This window comes from Rattus norvegicus, chromosome 14 (genome assembly GCF_021556685.1).
Source record: "Rattus norvegicus strain SHRSP/BbbUtx chromosome 14, alternate assembly SHRSP_T2T, whole genome shotgun sequence".
Lineage (NCBI taxonomy): Eukaryota > Metazoa > Chordata > Mammalia > Rodentia > Muridae > Rattus > Rattus norvegicus.
In genome coordinates, this window is record NC_141547.1 from 108,871,096 (window position 1) to 108,891,822 (window position 20,727).

General features: G+C 36.5%; 1 protein-coding gene across 3 annotated transcripts in view; it reads left to right on the plus strand.

The window, feature by feature from the left end:
• Psme4 (proteasome activator subunit 4) overlaps nucleotides 1-20,727 on the plus strand; it is a 103,635-nt gene that overhangs the window by 54,130 nt on the left and 28,778 nt on the right. For all 3 annotated transcript variants that reach the window (NM_001025140.2, XM_087584143.1, XM_087584144.1), the window contains 16 exon segments: nucleotides 1,645-1,700; nucleotides 3,295-3,351; nucleotides 3,551-3,606; nucleotides 3,689-3,787; nucleotides 5,238-5,300; nucleotides 5,424-5,519; nucleotides 6,486-6,617; nucleotides 8,506-8,715; nucleotides 10,086-10,222; nucleotides 11,355-11,408; nucleotides 11,772-11,901; nucleotides 13,362-13,443; nucleotides 14,937-15,090; nucleotides 15,543-15,612; nucleotides 17,028-17,153; nucleotides 17,690-17,842. In NM_001025140.2, the coding sequence (NP_001020311.2) occupies nucleotides 1,645-1,700; nucleotides 3,295-3,351; nucleotides 3,551-3,606; nucleotides 3,689-3,787; nucleotides 5,238-5,300; nucleotides 5,424-5,519; nucleotides 6,486-6,617; nucleotides 8,506-8,715; nucleotides 10,086-10,222; nucleotides 11,355-11,408; nucleotides 11,772-11,901; nucleotides 13,362-13,443; nucleotides 14,937-15,090; nucleotides 15,543-15,612; nucleotides 17,028-17,153; nucleotides 17,690-17,842 (1,675 nt within the window).

Here is a 20,727-nt window from a genome sequence, read left to right on the forward strand (position 1 = left end):
TGCAGGAACAATTTTGGAAAATAACAGTACAAATTATTTTTAATCTTATTAAGGTAGTAGTATGACTGATTTAGTATTATGTGGTACTGAATATGAAACAAATAGAGCTAGAGTTTTACTGAAACAACTAGTGGTTTTGTATCCTCAGTGAAGGTTTCTGTTCTCATACACCAGGGATAACAACAAACCCTTTCCCATGTTCCACCAAGAAGGTGGTAATGGCTCCCACACACTTGGTCATTGTTCTTTTCTATTTAGTGCACTAGAGACTTGAAGCTCATTGGTAAGGCTTTCTTATGCTTTTCTGACTTGGATTTGTGGGTACATACTAATTTTTGATCATAAAGCGTTAACAAAAATGCTGAAATTTACACTCGTTACACTTGTTTCTTTATAGAAAACCTACTTTTAGAAAATCTCATAAAAGCAAAGTAGCATTTTATACTATAAAATGTTAAGGAATCTTAAAATACATTAGTGGAAAAGAACCAATTCTTGTTTATATTCTGTAGGTTTGGTTTCAAGATTTGCTCTCCTAGGACCTGAGTTATGGTCAACAGCATAGTTGAGGATCCGACACTTGAGTACTCTAAGTCATAGCTGTCTATGGTTAGGATTTGTAAGTCAGACATAATGCTTTGAGTTTAGCTGCTTTTTGGGGTACCCTTGGTATGTTAATTTAAAAGTGGTGTTTCCTTCCATTAGACATGTTGCAAGCTTATAGTATTAGGTAATAACAGTTTTTGTGTATTATTACATTGCCCTATGTTGGATTTGTTCATTCTGTTCTTCCTTTGCACTTGTGCCAATGTTCTTCATCTTAGAATGTATCTTCTCCTCATATTAAAGTAGCTTGAGCCAAGTCTTAAACTTTGAAATTGGGAAAAATCAGATGTATAAATTCTTACTCTCCCATAAAATGGGTTCTCATAAACCTAAAGGTAATTCTTAGCCATCTGTTCCGCTTAGCTGGGTCTGGTTATACTTGACATATTTCTTTTGGTGTTTTCAAGTGTTTTACTTTTTAATCCAGGCTTGCCCGAGGCTCTGCAGCCACACTGATCTTTATGCCTCAGCATTCCAGAGTTCTGGGATTGCAGACTACTATGCCTGGCTTATGACTCATCTTTAGTGAAGATTAAACATTTCTAAATACTCATTTAGAAACTACATTTTACTACTATGTTAGGAAAGGTCAATTTTGGTGATTTAAAAACAGGAAGAGTAATAATTATTTAGAGAGCCATGTATGCTGTCTTAGTTACTTCAGCAATAAAAGTTGACTGAGTTTTAAAGTATAATTATATAAATAATAAATCTGTTTTCTTTTTGCAGATGTATAAATACTTATCAATGTGTTTAAGTTTTTCCATTTGAAAATTCAGTTCTCAATATAATGTCTATTGAGAGATTTTTTTTTCTTGAAGGCACTAAATTAACATTTTCTTTAAGTCAGTTTATATGTTCTTACTGATACAGCAGCATTAATCTTCAGAAGTATAAGGAATTGAAGTACTAAAGAGTAGAAATTTGATACAGGGCATTATCTTTGTAATGTAAACATTGTAACAATGAGGTTTTTTTTCCCTTTGGCCTTTTGTATTTATATTATTAATAAAGGCAAACTCTCTTGTTTTTATACAGGGTACCAAGTATGGTGTCCTTAGAGGAAACAAAATTGTATACCGGACTGGAACATGGTATGTGAATACTAATTGACATAGATCTATAGAGGTTCTGTGTGGTTTTTTTTGTAAGGATTAGAATGGTACTAGTAGTTTTGTAGTTATAAATCTTAGATTCTTTGTAGTATATAAAATATATGCACTATACAACAGTCGTTTTCTTTCTCTCTGAAGAAACTAAATGTCCATGTTTCTGAGACAGAATCTCACTATGTAACCAAGGCTGGCCTCAAGCTCATAGAGATCTTCCTGTCTCTGCCTCTGGCTTTAGAAATTATTATATAAAGAATTGACAATACATAAGAGAGATTGGGTCTGTAAATTTCATTGCTTTCTGTGTCTAGATGTAAGCTTTGTTATATAATGTACATTTTATTTTTTTTTTAATTAAAAGTGCAGTTACTTATTTGCGTGTGTACAGGTACACTCCATGGTCAGAAGACAGCTTCCTGGAGTGGATTCTTTTTCTATTGTGTTGATTCTGGGGCTCAAACTTAGGCTGTCAGTCATTGGAAAGACCTTTACCAGCCAAGCCATTCCACCAGCCATATTTTATTGTTTTAGGATGATACATTAAAGTGGATGAGAATATTGGAGCCTTTATATTCTAGTGATTTTTGTAGCTGTTCATCTAGTGAGTTTTAATTCAATTAAAATTTTTGATGTGGTGTTGAGAATCATAGCTGGAGATTGGAGGAGGATAGACAAGTGTTCTACCACTGAGACTTAATTTGATGTTATACTCCCACCCATCAACTGTGTTCTATTATACTAATTCAAAGTTTGGACTATAACTTTAATAGAAAGACAGTAAATTTTCTTACTGATGGGTTAATTAGTTACATACATTAGTTTCTAAGGTGTGTAACTATTGGATGTGGGCCACCCAATAGTATTTTCTCTCCCCCCCCCACTTTAAAAAAGTATATATTTATTTTTTATTTGACATGTATGTGTGTTTTCTGCATGTATGTATGTGTACCATTCCCATGGAGGTCAGAAGAAGGTGTCAGATGCCCTGGAGTTTAAGTTAGAGCTGGTCATGAGATGCCATATGGGTGCTGAGAACTGAACTCCTATCCTGTGTAAGAGCAGCAAGTGCTTTTAACCCCAAACCATCTCTTCCCTACCTTCTTGACAAAATATTTCATAAATAATTATTTTCTTTTGGTTGTTTGAGAGCAGTCTTTTGCGGCTCATCTTGCCTTCAGCTCCTGATCTTTCTGCCTCTTATTCCCAAGTGCTGAGATTGCAGATGTGACTCACCATGCTCGGATATGTTTGTCTGTTTATTCATTTATGGATTGACTGGAAACAGGGTCTTTCTTTGTAGACCAGTCTAGCCTTGAACCATCTGCCATCCCATTTTACCCACTGAGGTGTTGAAGTTACAGGTGTGCGCCTCAATTCTCTGCTTAAGCTTTAAACTTGAAGTTTTGAATGTTAGTCTGTGTCATACTCAGCCACTAATTTAACTATGTTAAAGGCAAAGTCATCTGTCTTCCCCTTTTCTTTTCAGAAGGGCCTTCAGATAAGCTGTTGTTAAAAACAAATAAAATCAGGAACTTTCCATGTCTAAAATACCTTCTCTTTATTATTTCTTAAATAGACCTATCCAAAGAAAACCACCGAGAAGTAATTGCTAGTGTCATAAGGAAACTTCTTAGTAAGTATATATACCTGTAACTTCCCTGCATTCCTACACCTTTTAAAATTATACCCTGTGGCAGGTGTGCTTTTACTTAATTTTTTTTTTTAGTTGAAATAGGGTGAATATCACCCCCCCCCCCCATTTAGACAGCAGATTGGGGTTTATATAATAATTTAAGATATTAGCTAAAACTTTTTTTCTTCTCCTATTTTAGGCCACATACTTGATAATTCAGAAGATGATACCAAATCGTTGTTTCTTATCATAAAGGTAGAAGTGGCCCCACAGCTCCATAATGGTTAATGTGCTTAACTGGTGACTTCTGAATAAATGTTACAATTCTTTAACACAGATCATTGGAGACCTTCTGCAATTCCAAGGATCTCATAAACATGAATTTGACTCTCGCTGGAAAAGCTTTAATTTAGTAAAGAAATCAATGGAAAATCGGGTCAGTATTTTCACCTGAAATTCTAAGTTACTATTTTTGAAAAACAGCATAATCCTGATTTGAAGGTTATTGTTTATAGAAGAAATTTTCCCTATAAGTAGTGGTTTTAAGAGTATTGCATGAAACCAGCCTTTTTCTCCTCTTCCTTTTTGCTATAGGATTCTTGCTATATAATAATAAAATATATGACTTTTTAAAAAATATTTTAGAAAATGAATATTATATGAGGATTATAAGCATGAAACATGTCAAACGAATCCTGTTTCTTAGTCCATTGTTTACTTTTAGAATGCTTTTCTAGGGGCTGGGGATTTAGCTCAGTGGTAGGGCGCTTACCTAGGAAGCGCAAGGCCTGGGGTTCGGTCCCCAGCTCCGAAAAAAAGAACCCAAAAAAAAAAAAAAGTGCTTTTCTAGCATGTGTGAGGCCCTAAAAATAATTTATTGAGTGATAACATTTGTTACTCATCATTTTAGCATTCAGGCTATCTTATAAAAGTATGAGAAAATTTAAAAAAAAAAAAAGGGAAAATTGCCCACAGGTATGAACTTCACGTGAATCTAAGGAAAGGCATTTCTTGTGTTAATTAAGTGATCCAATATGAGAATCAGTTTAGCCTTCTTTAGATATGTGGAAGGAAAAAATAGTCTGAAGCTTTTCTGAACAATGATGGTGATCACATTGAGTCTCTAAATACCTATATTATCTGTGCTGGACACTGGAGATAGAAGAATATGTGAGCAGGAGTGGAAGCTATGTCAGGCTGTGGAAGAAGGCCTGAAGGTAATTTAGGTCAGTAGTTTGGTTTTATATCCAGCAGTGGAAAGCCAGTAAAAGAAATATGTATTGTAAACATGAGCCACCACACCTAACTGAAAGCTAGGATGGATTCGATGTGAATATAGGGAAGATACATAAATATACTATAGAATGTTCTGTCACATTTAGAATCTAGGCGGAGAAAAGCCTGAATCAAGGCTTTTAAGATGCAGATAGAAGTGTTTGTACAAAAGATAAAATTGGAGGGCTTTGATGACTAAAGGATAGCAATTGCTGATTATTTTCTATAAATCTACTGAGGCATGCATCTGTGAGAGTGGAGTTCAGAGGACAACGTTCTCAGCTCCCAGGTCTGAACTCGGGTCGTCAGGCATGTGGCAGTTGGTTTTGCTCTTCAGTCACTTTTTCTGCCCTGTGTCCATTTTCATGGTCTGGCTTGGCTGTTTTGTTGTTGTTATTGGCTTGTTTGGTTTTATTTTGAGACTTGGTCAATCTGTGTAGCCTTGGGTGGCCTGGAACTCAAAGTGATCCATCTACTTCTGAGATTAAAGGTATGTCCCACTGTGTCTGGCTCTACCCTTAGTTTTGAAGTAATATTCATTAGGGGATTCAGGAATCCACTGTTGAAGTCACTTAGTGAAAACGTTGAGGTGTTTGCTATTTGTTTTCCAGCTCCATGGAAAAAAGCAACATATCAGAGCACTACTAATTGACAGAGTGATGCTGCAGCACGAGGCGAGTATCTCAGTAGTCACCTCTCGATGCACCGTTCTAAGAAATAATTACTGTGGTATTTTTCACAATTAAATGGACTTTCAATAAATAATTCAAAACTTTATTTATTATTTCTTTTTAAAGTTGCGAACACTAACTGTTGAGGGTTGTGAGTACAAAAAAATACATCAAGATATGATCAGAGATCTTCTTCGATTATCAACAAGTTCATACAGTCAGGTGAGGTTCTACACTCTCTATACTTTTATTTGTTATATACAATCTAATATCCTTGTTTTAACAGTATAGCTTAAATACTTCCTCATATAGGTCTTCCAAAAAGGAAACGAGAACTAGAACTAAAATCTAGCACTCCCACCCCAATGACATTAGAAATACCTTTCAAATTTCAAATGGATTGAAATCTTGCCTTAGTGCACAAAATCATTTATGTTTGTAGTATAATTTCTCCTGCTACCTTCCATTTTCTAAGACAGGATTTCTTTCTGTAGCTCTAGCTGTTCTAGAACTCTCTTTGTAGATCAACAGGCCTTGTGCACCTCTATGCCTGGTTAATTATTTCTCTTTTTAGATTCCTGTGTTTTCTTCCAACAGGGTCTTGCTATTTAGCCAGACTGGCCTTGAACAGTGCTGGGGACTAGTGGCATATGTGCCACCATCTCCAGCTTCTATTGTTTCTCTATGTTTTAAATTTTAAGGATTGCGCTAGTAGAATTGTGCTCCCATTTAATTCTGTGAACTTTCGAAGGCTAATCTGGAATGGCTGTGTAACTCCTTCTGTGTATAATCCTCAGGCTTCAGGGAGTTGCTAAAATGTAACATGTACTGTACCAGTTTATATGGTATGGGATCAAAAGATTATGACCTAACACACAGCAGAGAAATTACAAGATGTGTGTCTACCAGTTCCTTTTAACTTGATAATTTCCTGTGTGTAGACATAGGACGATCTTCTTATCAACAGCAACTTGAGTGTCTGCTGTTTGCTTTCAGATATGATAATAAGCTATTGCTTATGAGTGCCATTCAGCGTGCCTCTCATCAAAAGGAAATACATGATGATATTTCTTTTTTTAATAATTATTCCATTACTTTTTTTGTTTTTTAGGAAAACATCTAAATTATAATCATTTTGTTTTTATACTTCATTAGACATCTTTTTAAATCTTTGTCAATTTTTCCCAGGTCAGAAACAAAGCTCAGCAAACATTTTTTGCTGCTTTAGGAGCCTATAACTTCTGTTGCAGAGATATCATCCCCTTGGTTTTGGAGTTCTTACGGCCTGATAGAAAGGATGTCACACAGCAGCAGTTCAAGGTATAAGTTGTGGTTTAACTTTCCCCATAAACATCCATAGATCTGTCATTGAAGGTCTGCAATTAATATTTTGTTATATTTACTTGTCATATCTTTTTTTAAAAGATCTATTTATTTATTACATGTAAGTACACTGTAGGTGTCTTCAGACACACCAGAAGAGGGCATCAGATCTCATTAAGATGGTTGTGAGCCACCATGTGGTTGCTGAGATTTAAACTTAGGACCTCTGGAAGAGCAGTCAGTGCTCTTAACCACTGAGCCATCTCTCCAGCCCACTTATCATTATCTCTTAAAATGTGTGTAAGTTGACAGTATCAGAACATTTTATCATGATTAATGTTACGGAGAAAATACAGGGTAGAGGCCTCTGTGGAAAATAGGTAAGTTGAAGTAGCATAACCAATGTGATAGGAGGACCAGAAACAGAAAGAAATAAGGTTGTTTTGAGCAATAGATAAAAGTAGAAAAAGAAAGTTAAGAGATATCAGAGGTGACATGTAAATGAATCTTTATAAGTAGATAGATTGAGAGATATTAAGGATAGGTAAGAGTAGGCACTTGATGGCTAAATATGAGGGGACTAAACGCATGGGTATTTCCATCTCTGTGCTTCTGGATAGTACTAGTGGTTACAGGGGAGGTGGGAGATCCCTCATACTCAAGAGTTTTGGGCAAGCCTGGACAACATGGTGAGATCCCATTTCAAAACAAAATGAAAAATTAGAGGTCAAAGAATAAAACTGACTGCGCAAGGCCCTGGGTTCGGTCCCCAGCTCCGAAAAAAAGAACAAAAAAAAAAAAAAAAAAGAATAAAACTGACTGAGATACCATTAAAAGAGAGGAACAAACAGAAGGCAGTAAATAGACCTTTCAGGGGAAAAAAAAATACTCATCAGTGCCAGCTTTCTGGAGAGGATAAGATGAGCACTAAGCATATTCCTGCAGTTAGTTTGTAAGATGGGAATCAGTAGGCTGTAAGCCAGGCTTAGTTACTTACTTTTAAAGTAAAGTTTGTTAGAACAAGCCATTCTTTTATGTAGTTTGTACATCTTCTTCAATCACGTTGTTGGAGATGAATAGTTGAAACTTATGCCAGGGTACCAACTATTTCCTTTCTTCCTTCATTTATGATGGCTGACTTCCTACCCCAGTGCTAGATATTCTTTCTGGAAGGTCTGCCTCATTTGACCAATCTTGTTAAGAATGGCTTATATGGACTTTAAAGAAGTTAAGGTTAGCTGTGCCTATATGTAGAGCCTAAAGGAGACTGGAATATATAGTAGGTAACAGTCTGGCTTAGGATCTGTTTAGACCTAGTGTTGTGGAAATTTAAAAAAAAAAAGTTTTGATATTAATAGAAAATGTATCAGCTTCATCAGAATTATTTAATTAGACTTCTGCAGTAAAAACTTAGTTAAGCAGCTGGATTTTTTTAACAGATATTTTTAAGTTATTGTTTTCACACATGTATACTATGTCTCTTCATATCCACCCTTCTCCTATCTTTTATATACTCAGTAACACAATTAGCAACTTGGCCTTAGCTGGTATTTGATAAATCCTTTCAAACTTTAGGACCTAAAAATATTCAGTGGTACATTTCAAGGCCATTGTCATGTCTAAGGAAAGTAAGAGTGGAGTTGTTTTTTACAAACATGCCTACCTTTTTAAACAGACTTAATAGTCATTCTTTAAACAAATCCTCTATTAAATGCCACTTGGTTATATATACCTCAAGTTCACGGTTTTAAAAATATCACATAAAATATGTAAACCTATTTACGAATTAGCTTTAAGTATATAAATAATCACTGTAAAAATTTAAGAACCATGTTGAACTTGACCATGACTCAACTTTCTTTGTAAAATGTGTTTGTTCTTATAGGGCGCCCTATATTGTCTACTTGGAAATCACAGTGGCGTGTGCCTGGCAAACCTTCATGACTGGGACTGTATTGTGCAGACTTGGCCAGCACTTGTTTCTTCAGGACTTAGCCAAGCAATGTCACTGGAAAAGCCATCAATAGTGAGACTATTTGATGACCTTGCTGAAAAGATTCATAGACAATATGAAACAATTGGCTTAGACTTCACAGTAAGCAAACCATTTATTTGTTCACTCATATTTTAGTGGAAATTCTGGCTTTTATTTTCCATGTCTTCTTTTTTCACTAATAATTTGGCTTGTTAGTATAATTTTTAAAAGGCATTTGCTTTCTCTTTCCATCTAGTACTTTTTAGTGATCACTATTATAGATAATGGTGGGACACCAAGTTGGAATATGTCTGGGAATTAATCAGGTTAACATTACTGCATTTACCATTTTCCCATAGATGCTGCCATTGCATTATCCTCCCTCCCCTCCACTCACTTTCCCTTCTCTCTGATTTCCTCTCCTCTGGTTGGTCTAGAACTTTCTTTCTTTACCAGGCTGGTCTCAAACTCAACTCTGCTTCTTGAATGATGGGATTACAGACATGACCCATCATGCCAGTCATGGCAGGATTTTAAAGAGTTGATTGTATTTTAGGAGGTTAACTATCCTAGCCAAAGTCACAGAAGGTTTACTATTAGCTAGATTCCTAACTTACAGTGCCGAATATTAAAAAATTTTTTGGATGGATGAGAAAAGAATTTCACTGGTTCTCAAATAAGAGATAGGGCATCACTTAAGCTAGAAAGTCAGTGACTAATTCTGTAGTCCATGCTAGCCTCAGACTTGTAGCAATGCTCCTGTCTTAGCCTTCTATATGCTAAAATCACATGCATGAGCTACCTTCCTTGAGTATGGCTTAATGCTCACATTCACACTTCCTCAGTGCATCAGGATGGACAGACTGGTAAGGATAGTTGAGTTCTTCCTTTCCTCAGGTTGGCTATGCTTTTCATCCTAATGACCAGAATTATAGCTGTTGCTGTATGTAAATTCATCCATTGCTCTTTGAAGCTGTCCTTATATTAGAATTGGTTCCTCCCTACAATATGTATGCTCTTCTGCAGTCCAGGCTGGCCTTGGGTTCTTCATTCTCCTGCCTTCATCTCCTGAATGCTCCGATTATAGGCATATATCACCATATCCAGGTAGATTTTTTTCTTTATAAATTAATAATAAAAGTAACTTGAAATGGAATTCCCAAATCACTGGTCTGTCTGGCAGAATGGAACAAGTGAATAGGTGCTTGTCCCTAAACCTGGTGACATGAGTTTGCTCCCTGAACTGAAAGCATAATCGTTACATTTCTTGACCTATTACGTATACATATACACATCCATGTTTGCACATACCATGGCACATATAGAGATCAGTGGACATATTGTAGAAATCACTTCTCTCCATCTACCCATGTAGATATGGTCCTAAGAATTGAACTCAGATCATCATGCTTGAAAGCAAGTTCCCCTCTATCATTTTATTAAATACTACACATTATATATCATGACTCTACTTTTTTCTTTTTAATAAGATTCCAAAGTCATGTGCTGCAATAGCAGAATTACTTCAACAATCAAAGAATCCTTCCATTAGCCAGACACTACTTAGCCCAGAAAAGATTAAAGAAGGACAGAAGCGTCAACAGGATAAGAATGCTGATGCCGTAAGGTAACTGATAAACTTTCTGCTAAGACAAACTATTTCAGTCGATACATTTTTTTTTAGCTCAAAATATAAATGTAACTTAACCACTTGCACATTGATTTCTGGGGAAATGCAAAAAGTTGCAGATGATTGTTGTAAAGGGCCCGAATTTTCACTTTTAGGTACTGAGTTGAAAATAAAAGGCTAAAACAGTTATTGTTGTATCTTTTTCACTATGAATTCTTTTTCATTGTTTTTTTAGGTACTAATGTATACATACATACAGGCATAATATAATTGGTACACTTTATTATTAAGTCCTAAATTCAAGTTCAGTGCATTACTTTATAGCTCTTAAGTAATCTCTTTTTGATTAAATTTGGTATTAGGATATGAGTAAACTTTTTTTTTTTTTTTTTTTTTTTTTTTTTTTTTAGCTTGGGAAACCAGTACAAGTCCGTGGAAACAAAGTAATAGCCTTCCTAACTCAGTTTTGGGTTTACCATGTACATGATTTAGTACATGATTATGCCTACCTACTGTTTTTGAAAGTGCCTTTTTTTTTTTTTTTTAAATCAGAATATTGCCTAGTCTGGTCTTACCTCATGGGATTAAGAGCTCTTCATGCCTTAGTATCCCAATGAATCAGTTATGAATATGGGAGCTAGCTACAACCCCCCCCCCAATCTTGTTTTCTATAGTGTCTTTGTAAATACTGAATTCCCATAGCTAGTTCAATTGATTTCTGATAGCAACATACTATACAGAGTATACTGCTAACTCTTTGATTACAGTTTTAATTTTTACTTTGAAACACTCAGAAATAGTTTACTGGGCATACTTACAATGCTGGTACTCTTGTGCCAAGACAGGAGGATCAGGCATTCAAGGCTAGCCTGTATGTAGTATGACACCTTATCTCAATCAATTGATAAATAAGTGAATAAATAAATGAATAAGTAAAATAAAAATAAAAAACTAAGAATAATAATAGAAAAGAAACAATTGGTAGTTTGTGTTCTTTTTTTCAGTGTCTCTTTTCACTTTTAGTTTGATAAAATGGTAGATGTAAGAGGAGAGTCAGTTTATATTACATTATGTGATGTTTGTCTTAAGAGTATAGTAAGATCATATTTTATCTGAAATTTTTTTAAAGGAACTATGAATGTTTGGTAAATACTTTACTAGATGGTGTGGAGCAAAGAAATCTGTAAGTATAATTATTTTCTCTTTAAAACGTTTTAAACCATCAAAACATTTGTCTTAACTGTTCTATTGATCCTGTGCATGGGAAAAGGAATGACTATATTAATGGAATAATTTGTGTTAGAAGATTTGGGTGGGACGTGGGTAATTATAGGGGCAGTTTGCTTCAGTAGGCCTGTCTTAATTCTTGAGAAACTTGAAATTATGTCAAACAGAGTTATGCAGGGTTTCACACACCTGTGATCCCAGTTTTCAGGAGTCTGAGGCTACAAAGCAAAGAAAAAGTTTCAGAACAGATTCTTGTTTTAAGTGGGTTTTAAGAGGAATCTGATTTGTAAGTACCTTCTCTCATTCTCTCAACTACCAGGCCTTGGAAATTTGAGCATATAGGAATCGGGCTTCTGTCTTTACTCCTAAGGGATGACAGAGTGTTGCCTCTTCGTGCCATACGTTTTTTTGTTGAAAATCTCAACCATGATGCAATCGTTGTTCGAAAGGTACATACTTTACTTATTTTGGTTACTGTGTTCGGTTTGAGAATATCTACCTCAACAAACTCTTTAAATTCTTCATAGACAACGTCTAACCAGTACCTTGAAAGGAATGATTTAGCATCTCCTTCTGTTTGCTCAGAAACAGTAATAACTTGTTCAACAAATATTGGGAGGCATAATCAGGCATTTTATACATTTAATGCTGTAGCTATAACAAGAATAAACTTACAGACTAATAGGAAAGTTTGACTTTTAAAAATTCAAAAATCCATTTTGCAAGCAGAGGGTCAAATCTAAGGGTTCAATTTTTGGCTTTGTTCTAAAAGTGTTACAAATGAGCTTGAAGAAGGATTCTGGCTTTGTCCACTTCTGGAAGAAACCCATTAAAAGGCCCAGAGGCCAACACAAACGGGATGAGCTACTGTTGACCTAAAAAGGAAGGGCAGTTCTTTGAGCAGAGGTTCAAAGGTGGACACACTGGTAGATTCCTAGTTGAATGTTTGTGCTCCTCCCACCAGTGGCAAGTGGTAGACAGTATATTCCTTTAGTTAATTAACTCTTAACTCTTTATCTAAATATCTACTCTCTCTCTCTCTCTCTCTCTCTCTCTCTCTCTCTCTCTCTCACACACACACACACACACACACACACACACACACACACACACACACACACACACACACAAAACACTGCAGTATATTGTGGCAGTCAAAGGACAGCTCCTGGGAGATAGGTCTCTACTTGCACTGATGGATTGGATGATCAGATTGAACTCGGTCATTGAGCTTATGCAGCAGAGCCATCCAGCGAAGCCTAACGTGTTCATGTGCACTTTTTTGGTTAATTTCTCCAATAACCTCTCACCTGGTATTACCCTTTCCACTTTCAAATCTTCTGTTTTGCCACCCCCTCTTTCCCATTTTCTTACAACCTTTCCCCTCTCGTGTCCCCTTTCTAGCATCATGACTTCTTTTTCTCGGGCTCACTGTACATAAATAACTTGTTTATAAATTAGAAGCTATGGATCTGTATAAAAGACGGCAATGTATTGGTTGTCTTTCTACGTCCGGGATACTTTACTTACTATGATTTCTACATCCATTTGTGAATACCATTTTTCCATTTATGGTTGAGTAAAATTTCACTTATGTGTAGCACATTTTCATTATCTGTCTGTTGATGGACATCCAGGCTGATTCCACTTCGTTGCCATTGTCAGAAGTACACCATTGAACATAGATACACAAGTATCTTTGTGACAGGATACAGAGTTCTTTGGGGGACCTAGTCTTTGAGAAACTTCTGCACAGAGTCTGCATGAGTTTACACTCCTACCTAGAGAGAATATAAGCTCCTTTTGGGAGGAGGGTTTTTTGAAAATAAAATCAGTTTTTACTATGGTACAGCATGTCATAAGAGAGTTTTTTCAAAATGTTGATATAAACGTGTTAACCTGTTTGTAGATGGCTATCTCAGCTGTTGCTGGTATTCTCAAGCAGCTAAAGAGAACTCACAAAAAGCTGACCATCAACCCTTATGAAATCAGTAAGTAATACCCCAAGTAAATAACAATGCCTTTAAATAACACGTAGAACATTTCCTGAGTATTCACAGGGTTAGGAGTGGTAGCACAGGGAGAAAGGTTCAGATTTCAAAAGTCAGCTTGAGCTGTGTTAACATAATCCATTGAGTATTTCTGAGCAAGAAGATTAGAAAAGATCTACTTTTCTTACTGTGTTCTTGGAATTTTCCCCCTTTATATTTATTTACTTATTTTTTTGTTCTTTTGTTTTTTTGAGACAGGGTTTCTGGGTGTCCTGGAACTTACTCTGTAGACTAGAGTGGCTCAAACTCAAGAGATCCACCTTCCTCTGCCTCCCAAGTGCTGGGATTAAGGCATGCACCACTGCCCTGAAAGTGTAATATTTTAATTTTGGATTAGACTATAGTCTACAGAAAAATGTCTCAAGAAACTTTCTTTTGAAATAAAGAACATACATGTGGATAAATGGACTAAAATTTTAGTAAGGTGTGTTGATAAAATTAATGACACAGAATCAATGTTAATTTAATTATTTTGAGAACTGTTTTGATATATAAAAGAACATTCTTAGGAAATACTTTTGTATTCTGTACTGTGGGGTGTAGAGACATTATGAGAGCAATTCCCATAAAACAATTCCAATATGTATGTGTGTAGGGAAAGAGAATATGTTAAAATATCTATAGGGTAATGTGTAAAAGTATGAGGACTGTAAGTGAAGAATAATGTTAAAAAATTCCTTGAGCTTTGTAAAAAGCTTGAAATTAATTCAGAACCAAATGTTTTAACGAGCCCTTATAATTTAGTAATCATATTCTCCTAACAGTTAACAATCCCAAATCCATATATCCCATCTTTCCCTCAATAGTTCAACATAAACCCCCTTTCCCTCCTCAAACTCCCACCTGACCCTTTCTCCTAACCCTAACCTTACCCATGCCAATTCTTTTCATATTTGTGTACACGGGTGCACATATGCCATCATGTTTATGTGGAGGTCAAAGTACAACAATGAGTTTTTCTCTCTTAACCGTGTGGGTCAGGGTGCTTGAACGCAGGCTACTATGCTTGTTAACAGGTATCTTTACCTGGTGAGCCATATAGACAATAATATGGTCTTTTAAAGACATTATTTAAAAGTGATTTCTTGTTAAGTGTTGCAGGTAGAGCTAGAGAGGAAGCTCAGTGTTTATGTACATACATTATTTTTATGCAAGAACCAAGTTCTATTTCCTGCACCCATATCAGGCAGTGCACAACTATAATTTATACAAGTATATATTTTTAAGGGAGTTATAGTCAGAGAATGGTAGTGCATATCTCATCCCAATACTTTCAAGGCAGAGGCAGGTGGATCTTTGAGTTCTAGACCAGCAAAGGCTATAAAGTGACACTGCCTTTTTAAAAGAAGGTAGTAGAATTATGTATTGGAAGTCTGGAACAGCTAATGGAGTTATTGTTTTCAAATTATTAAATCTGAATACCTTTTCTTTAGGTGGATGTCCTAAACCTGCCACAGTTCTTGCTGGTGATAGACCTGATAACCATTGGTTGCATTATGATAGCAAAAATATACCAAGAACAAAAAAAGAATGGGAGTCAAGTTGCTTTGTTGAAAAAACTCACTGGGGATACTACAACTGGCCAAAGTAAGCCATGGTCCTCCACCACCCCCTTCCTTATCATTGAATGTTTTTTTTTTCTTTTTTGTTGAACTTAATTTTGTTAGATCCAATTCTAGGTTCAGAGTCACTTTTAAAGGCCTTTTCCTTCTTCCTGTTTTTCTTGAGCTCCTCCCAATGCTGTGCTTCATTTCTTCCCAGTTGTTACACTGCAGTTCTGAGCTTTCCTTAGTGCCATGCGTGCTATGTGGCTAGGGAGGCTCTGCACAGCTGCTCTCAACCAAAAACACTTTTCTCTCACTGTTACTTGTTACCAAGGCATGGAGATCTATAGACTTTAAAGCAGAGACTGTTATAATCTACTCGTATCCCTACACTTCATTCTAATCAAACGTTGTTAAAAATTCCTTCTAACATTTACCGTTGAAGCTGTATCATTTTCTTCTGTTGATATTATAAAGAAATCTCTTCCTGTGCAGGAACATGGTTGTTTATGCTGGTGTGGAAGAGCAGCCTAAACTTGGCAGAAGCAGGGAGGACATGACAGAGGTAAGCATGCATTCTGTTGTGGTTGTAATTGGATCTTGACTGCTGATTTAGCTCTTAGTCCAGCCTTTTCTTTAAATGTATACTATGCTCATCACTCAGGGGCTACTTGACACCACTGTTAACATTTCTAGGTTTGCCCTAAAGTTACTACTGAATGTAATATTACACGGAGTACAGGTCTATACTGTACTGCTAGCAGCTTGTGTTAGTTCTGGATGATATGCGGCTCTTGAGCAACATAATGGCCAATTTAGGTTTCCATTGTGTATAAATCATGGCTTCTTAGGAAATAGGTGTTAATTTTTTTAAGATTTATTTTTATTGTTTTTAATTATGCTTATCTGAGTATGGGTGTGTACACCTGGGTGTAGATGGGGGGTAAGAGGTATTGGTTTCCCTTTGAGCTGGAGTTACAGGTCATGAGCTATCTGGGTGATGGGAACAAGCTCAGACCTTCAATGCTATTCTTACCACTGAGCCATCTCCCCAGCACAGATATCTAGATTTTAAGGAAATATTTTAGAGGACGAGTGTAACTTCTGCACCCAAGGCTTTTTTAAGGAGGACTGGTATGAGTTCAAGGCCAGTCTGGACTGTAGAATAAGACTGTCTGTAATCAACTAAACAAAAGGAAAGAAAGAAAGGAACCCACAAAAATGAAACAAATTTCTTCTTCATTGAATATACTTCATTATCATTGTGAAAATTAATTAGCTTTAAAAAGTGAAGTTGGGTTGGCACTCTGCAAGAAGACCTACAAGCCAACTAACCTGGACCCTTGGGGGCTCCCAGAGACTAAACCACCAACCAAACAGCACACACAGGCTGAACACCACCACCACCACTGCACATATGTAGCAGATGTACAGCTTGGTCTTCATGCAGGTCCCACAACAACTGGAGCATTGGCTCTCTCTGACTGTTACCTACCTGTGAATCCTGTTCCCCTAACTGGGCTGCCTTGTCCAGCCTCAGCCGGAGACAGTGTGCTTAGTCCTACAGTGATTGATGTTCCAGAATTGGGTGGGGGCCTGGAAGAAGGGAGGACTTTGATTGAGATGTAAAGTCAGTTAGTTAATTAATAATTAATTAATGGGCAGGGAGAGCTAAGTTTTCTTCAAGTTGATGTTTAAATTTCCTGATTCTCACCAAGGTTGGTGTTATACAAAGATGAAAATGGTTTTAATTCATACTATGAAAAATGACATCCAAATCTGGGGAAGTAAAGGGAAAAATTTAAATATTTTTAGAGTTGCATTTTAGCTTTACATCTAATTGAACTTACTATTTTGGTTCTAGAAAGTACTGTAGTTTCTATGGGTAATGAAAATTTTCCAGAACAAAACTTCAGCTATAAGTCTTGTGCTCTCAAGTAGGTTTTAAACCTTGAATATTGTTTTTTTTTTCCTTTATAGGCAGAACAGATTATATATGATCGTTTTTCTGACCCTAAGTTTGTTGAGCAGTTAATCACATTTCTATCTTTAGAAGACAGAAAAGGAAGAGATAAGTTTAGTCCCCGGCGCTTCTGCCTCTTTAAGGTAATTATGCTTGTGTACCGTTTTCATAAAATTTAGTGACTACCAGTTTATGGGCTTATAAATAAATTTGAACTTACCTATTGTCTGCCTTAATCTAAAGTGGTACTTAAGTTGCGTAGTTCATATTGCTGTGACTTACTTTTTTTTAAAGACAACCTTTTAAATTATTGATGGTATTAGCACTAGAAACAAAAAACTCATTGTAATATCAGTTTGCAATATTCTTACTATTGTGACTGACCTTGTTAAAGAAGCTAAATTCTAATGGGGAGAATAAATTGCAAACTTAAATATTAAAAAGATAGTACTGGGGACTGGAGAGAAGACTCAGTGGTTAAGAGCACTGACTGCTCTTCTAGAGGACCTGAGTTCAATTCCCAGCAACCACATTAGTGGCTCACAACCATCTGTAATGAGATCCGATGCCCTCTTCTGGTGTGTCTGAAGACAGCTACAGTGTTCTCCCATACTTAAAATAGATTATTAAATCTTTTTAAAAAGATAATACTGAATTAACTTTGTCTTTCTTTTTATAGGGTATATTTAGAAATTTTGACGATGCTTTTTTGCCTGTTCTGAAGCCCCATTTAGAACGTTTGGTTGCAGATTCTCATGAAAGTACCCAGAGATGTGTTGCAGAAATTATAGCTGGTTTAATCAGAGGTTCTAAGCATTGGACGTTTGAGAAGGTGATGTGATCAATAATTGGAGAGTTTTCTTTGTTTGTTTTGGGGTTTTGTTGATCATTTATCCAGGACACGTAAGTAATACCAGGACTTGAGAGGCCAGCCTGCCAAGGGTGAGATCTTATCTGAAGAAAAGGAAAAAGAGGTAGTAATCCACATCACATATTGATATTGCTTCCTGAAATATAACAGGTTCAACTCCATAAAATGTGCCAAAAATGGAGCTTGGTGAAATGGTCTAGTTGGTGGACACTTTATTTAGCATGTACAGAGCCCTCTGTTAGGTCTTAATACTTGGTGACATGGGCTTAAAATCCCAGCACTCTGGAGTTGTAGAGCAAGAAGACCAGAAATTGAAAGTTATCCTCTTTTACATACTTAGTTTGAGGTTAGCCAGGGATACAGGGGATATTCTTTTTTCTTTAAAGGAGAAAGGAAATGAAAACTGTTGGTGTCTGGGGATGGCCACGCAAACCATAATGTACACCAATCTCAGTTAACCAAGAGTAGTTTATTGAATGGATGCCGTAAAACTGAACATCCAGGATGACAAGAAGGAAAAACCTAATTGTGGCACCAGTCTGTCCTCAGTGCAGGCATTTTATACGAAAAACAAGGTTCAAAAGTTCAAAGGCAAGCAGTGAAGTGGTACAGCAGTTTGGCTAACTAGACAAAGTATCATCAACCAACCGTTAGGCTGATTGGTCCTGAGTGAGGTAAGGGGTAGCAGACAGGTGGTGCAGGGGAATTTCAGAACATTCAGATAACAGGGTATAAGTGATTCAGCCATAACTTTTTGGCTTATTAGTAATATTCGTTAGTGTCCGCTATGAATAATTCCTTCTGGGAAGTAGAGTCTGAGAGCCTGAACTTAATTTCACCTTTTTAGCAAGATGGAGACTGAATACAAAATGGCTATGGCTTTGTTAAAAGGAGCAGGCCTCAACAAAAACAGTTTTTCATGGTCTGTATGTAACATTCAGTTCATGGAAAGGAGTCAAGACAGTAGTAGTTCATAGTGTATACTGTTCAAGTACCCAGTTCTATACCTGGCACCCACATTGGGCAGCTCACATCTGCCTGCTCCAGGGGATTCAGTTCCCTATTCTGGGATCTGTATATAACATAATTCCATGTACCTACATACAGTAGTAAAAAAATAAAATCTTTTTGTTGTTTTGTTTTTGTTTGTTTTGAGACAAGGTCTTATTATGTCGCTGTGGATATCCTGGTACACCAAGCTGGGTTCAAACTCACAGAGTTCTGTTAGACTCTGCAACCTCAGAGCTAGGACTAAAGATATGTATATACCACACCCAGCTTTGAAATAAATAAAAATGTTAAGAAAAACAAAACCCAGAAAGCATGTTTCTCTCAAAATGGAGGTTTATATACAACCCACACATCCTTGTCATTTCTGTTAGTGGAGCTAATATTAAATTAGCATTTTACCAAAACATATTAAAAAAAAAAAAAACAAATCTGGTACTTTTTAGCCCAAATACTACCTTCCTATTTGTCCTTTCAAAACCAAAGTATATGGACCCTGGGACACAGCCCTCTGTACTCCGATCCCATGGGGAAAAGAGCTAAATTCTCAGAAGTGCTTACAATCTTGAGAGCACAGGTAAGACCACCTGTTCTGCTCACATTCCTGGCCCACTGGACACAGTGAGGAGCAGTCTGGGACAGGATCCTTCCAGTTTCTGCCTGCACCCAGACCTAACCCTGGGACACAACTCTCTGTACCCAGATCCCAGTGGGAGAAAGCCCATTTCCGGAGGGCTGACACACACACTTACAGGAGGGTCAAGCCACTGTCAGAGACAACAAGACCAACAAATACCAAACATAAGCTGATGACGAGAGGCAAGGGCAAGAACCAAAGCAACAGAAATCAAGGCCACTTGGCATCATCAGAGCCCAGTTCCCCCACCACAGCAAGCCCTGGATACCCCAACACACCAGAAAAGCAAGATTTAGATTTAAAATCACAACTCCTGATGATGTTAGAGGACTTTAAGAAGGACATAAATAAATCCCTTAAAGAAATACAGGACAATACAAGTAAGCAGTTAGAAGCCCATAAAGAGGAAACACAAAAATTCCTTAAAGAATTATAGGAAAACACAACCAAACAGGTGAAGGAATTAAGCAAAACCATCCAAGATCTAAAAATGGAAATAGAAACAATGAAAAAAATCACAAAGGGAGATAAACCTGGAGATAGAAAAGTTAGGAAAGAGATCAGGAGTCATAGTCACAAGCATTACCACAATATAAGAGATAGAAGAGGGAATCTCAGGGGCAGAAGTTACCATAGAAAACATTGACACAGCAGTCAAGGAAAATGCTAAACACATAATGTTCCTCACCTAAAACTTCCAGGAAATCTAGGACACAATGGAAATATCAAATCTAAGGATAATAGAAAGAAATAGAAAAGATAAATAGAAAGATAATAGAGAGAAAAGATTCCCTACTTAAAGAGCCAGTAAATATCTTCAAAATTATAGAAGAAAACTTCCCTGACCAAAAGAAAGAGATTACCATAAACATAAAAGAAGCCTACAGAACTCCAAATAGATTGGACCAGAAGAGAAATTTCTCCCATCACATAATAGTCAAGACACCAAATGCACAAAACAAAGAATATTAAAAGCAGTAAGGGAAAAAAGGTCAAGTGACATAAAGACAGACCTATAAGAATTACACCAGGCTTCTCACCAAAGACTATGAAAGCCAGAAGATCCTGGGAAGATGTCATACAGACCCTAAGAGAACACAAATGTCCAGCAAAACTCTCAACAGATGAAGAGACCAAGATACTGTCTGACAAAACCAAATTTACACAATATTTTTCCACAAATCCAGCCCTACAAAGGATA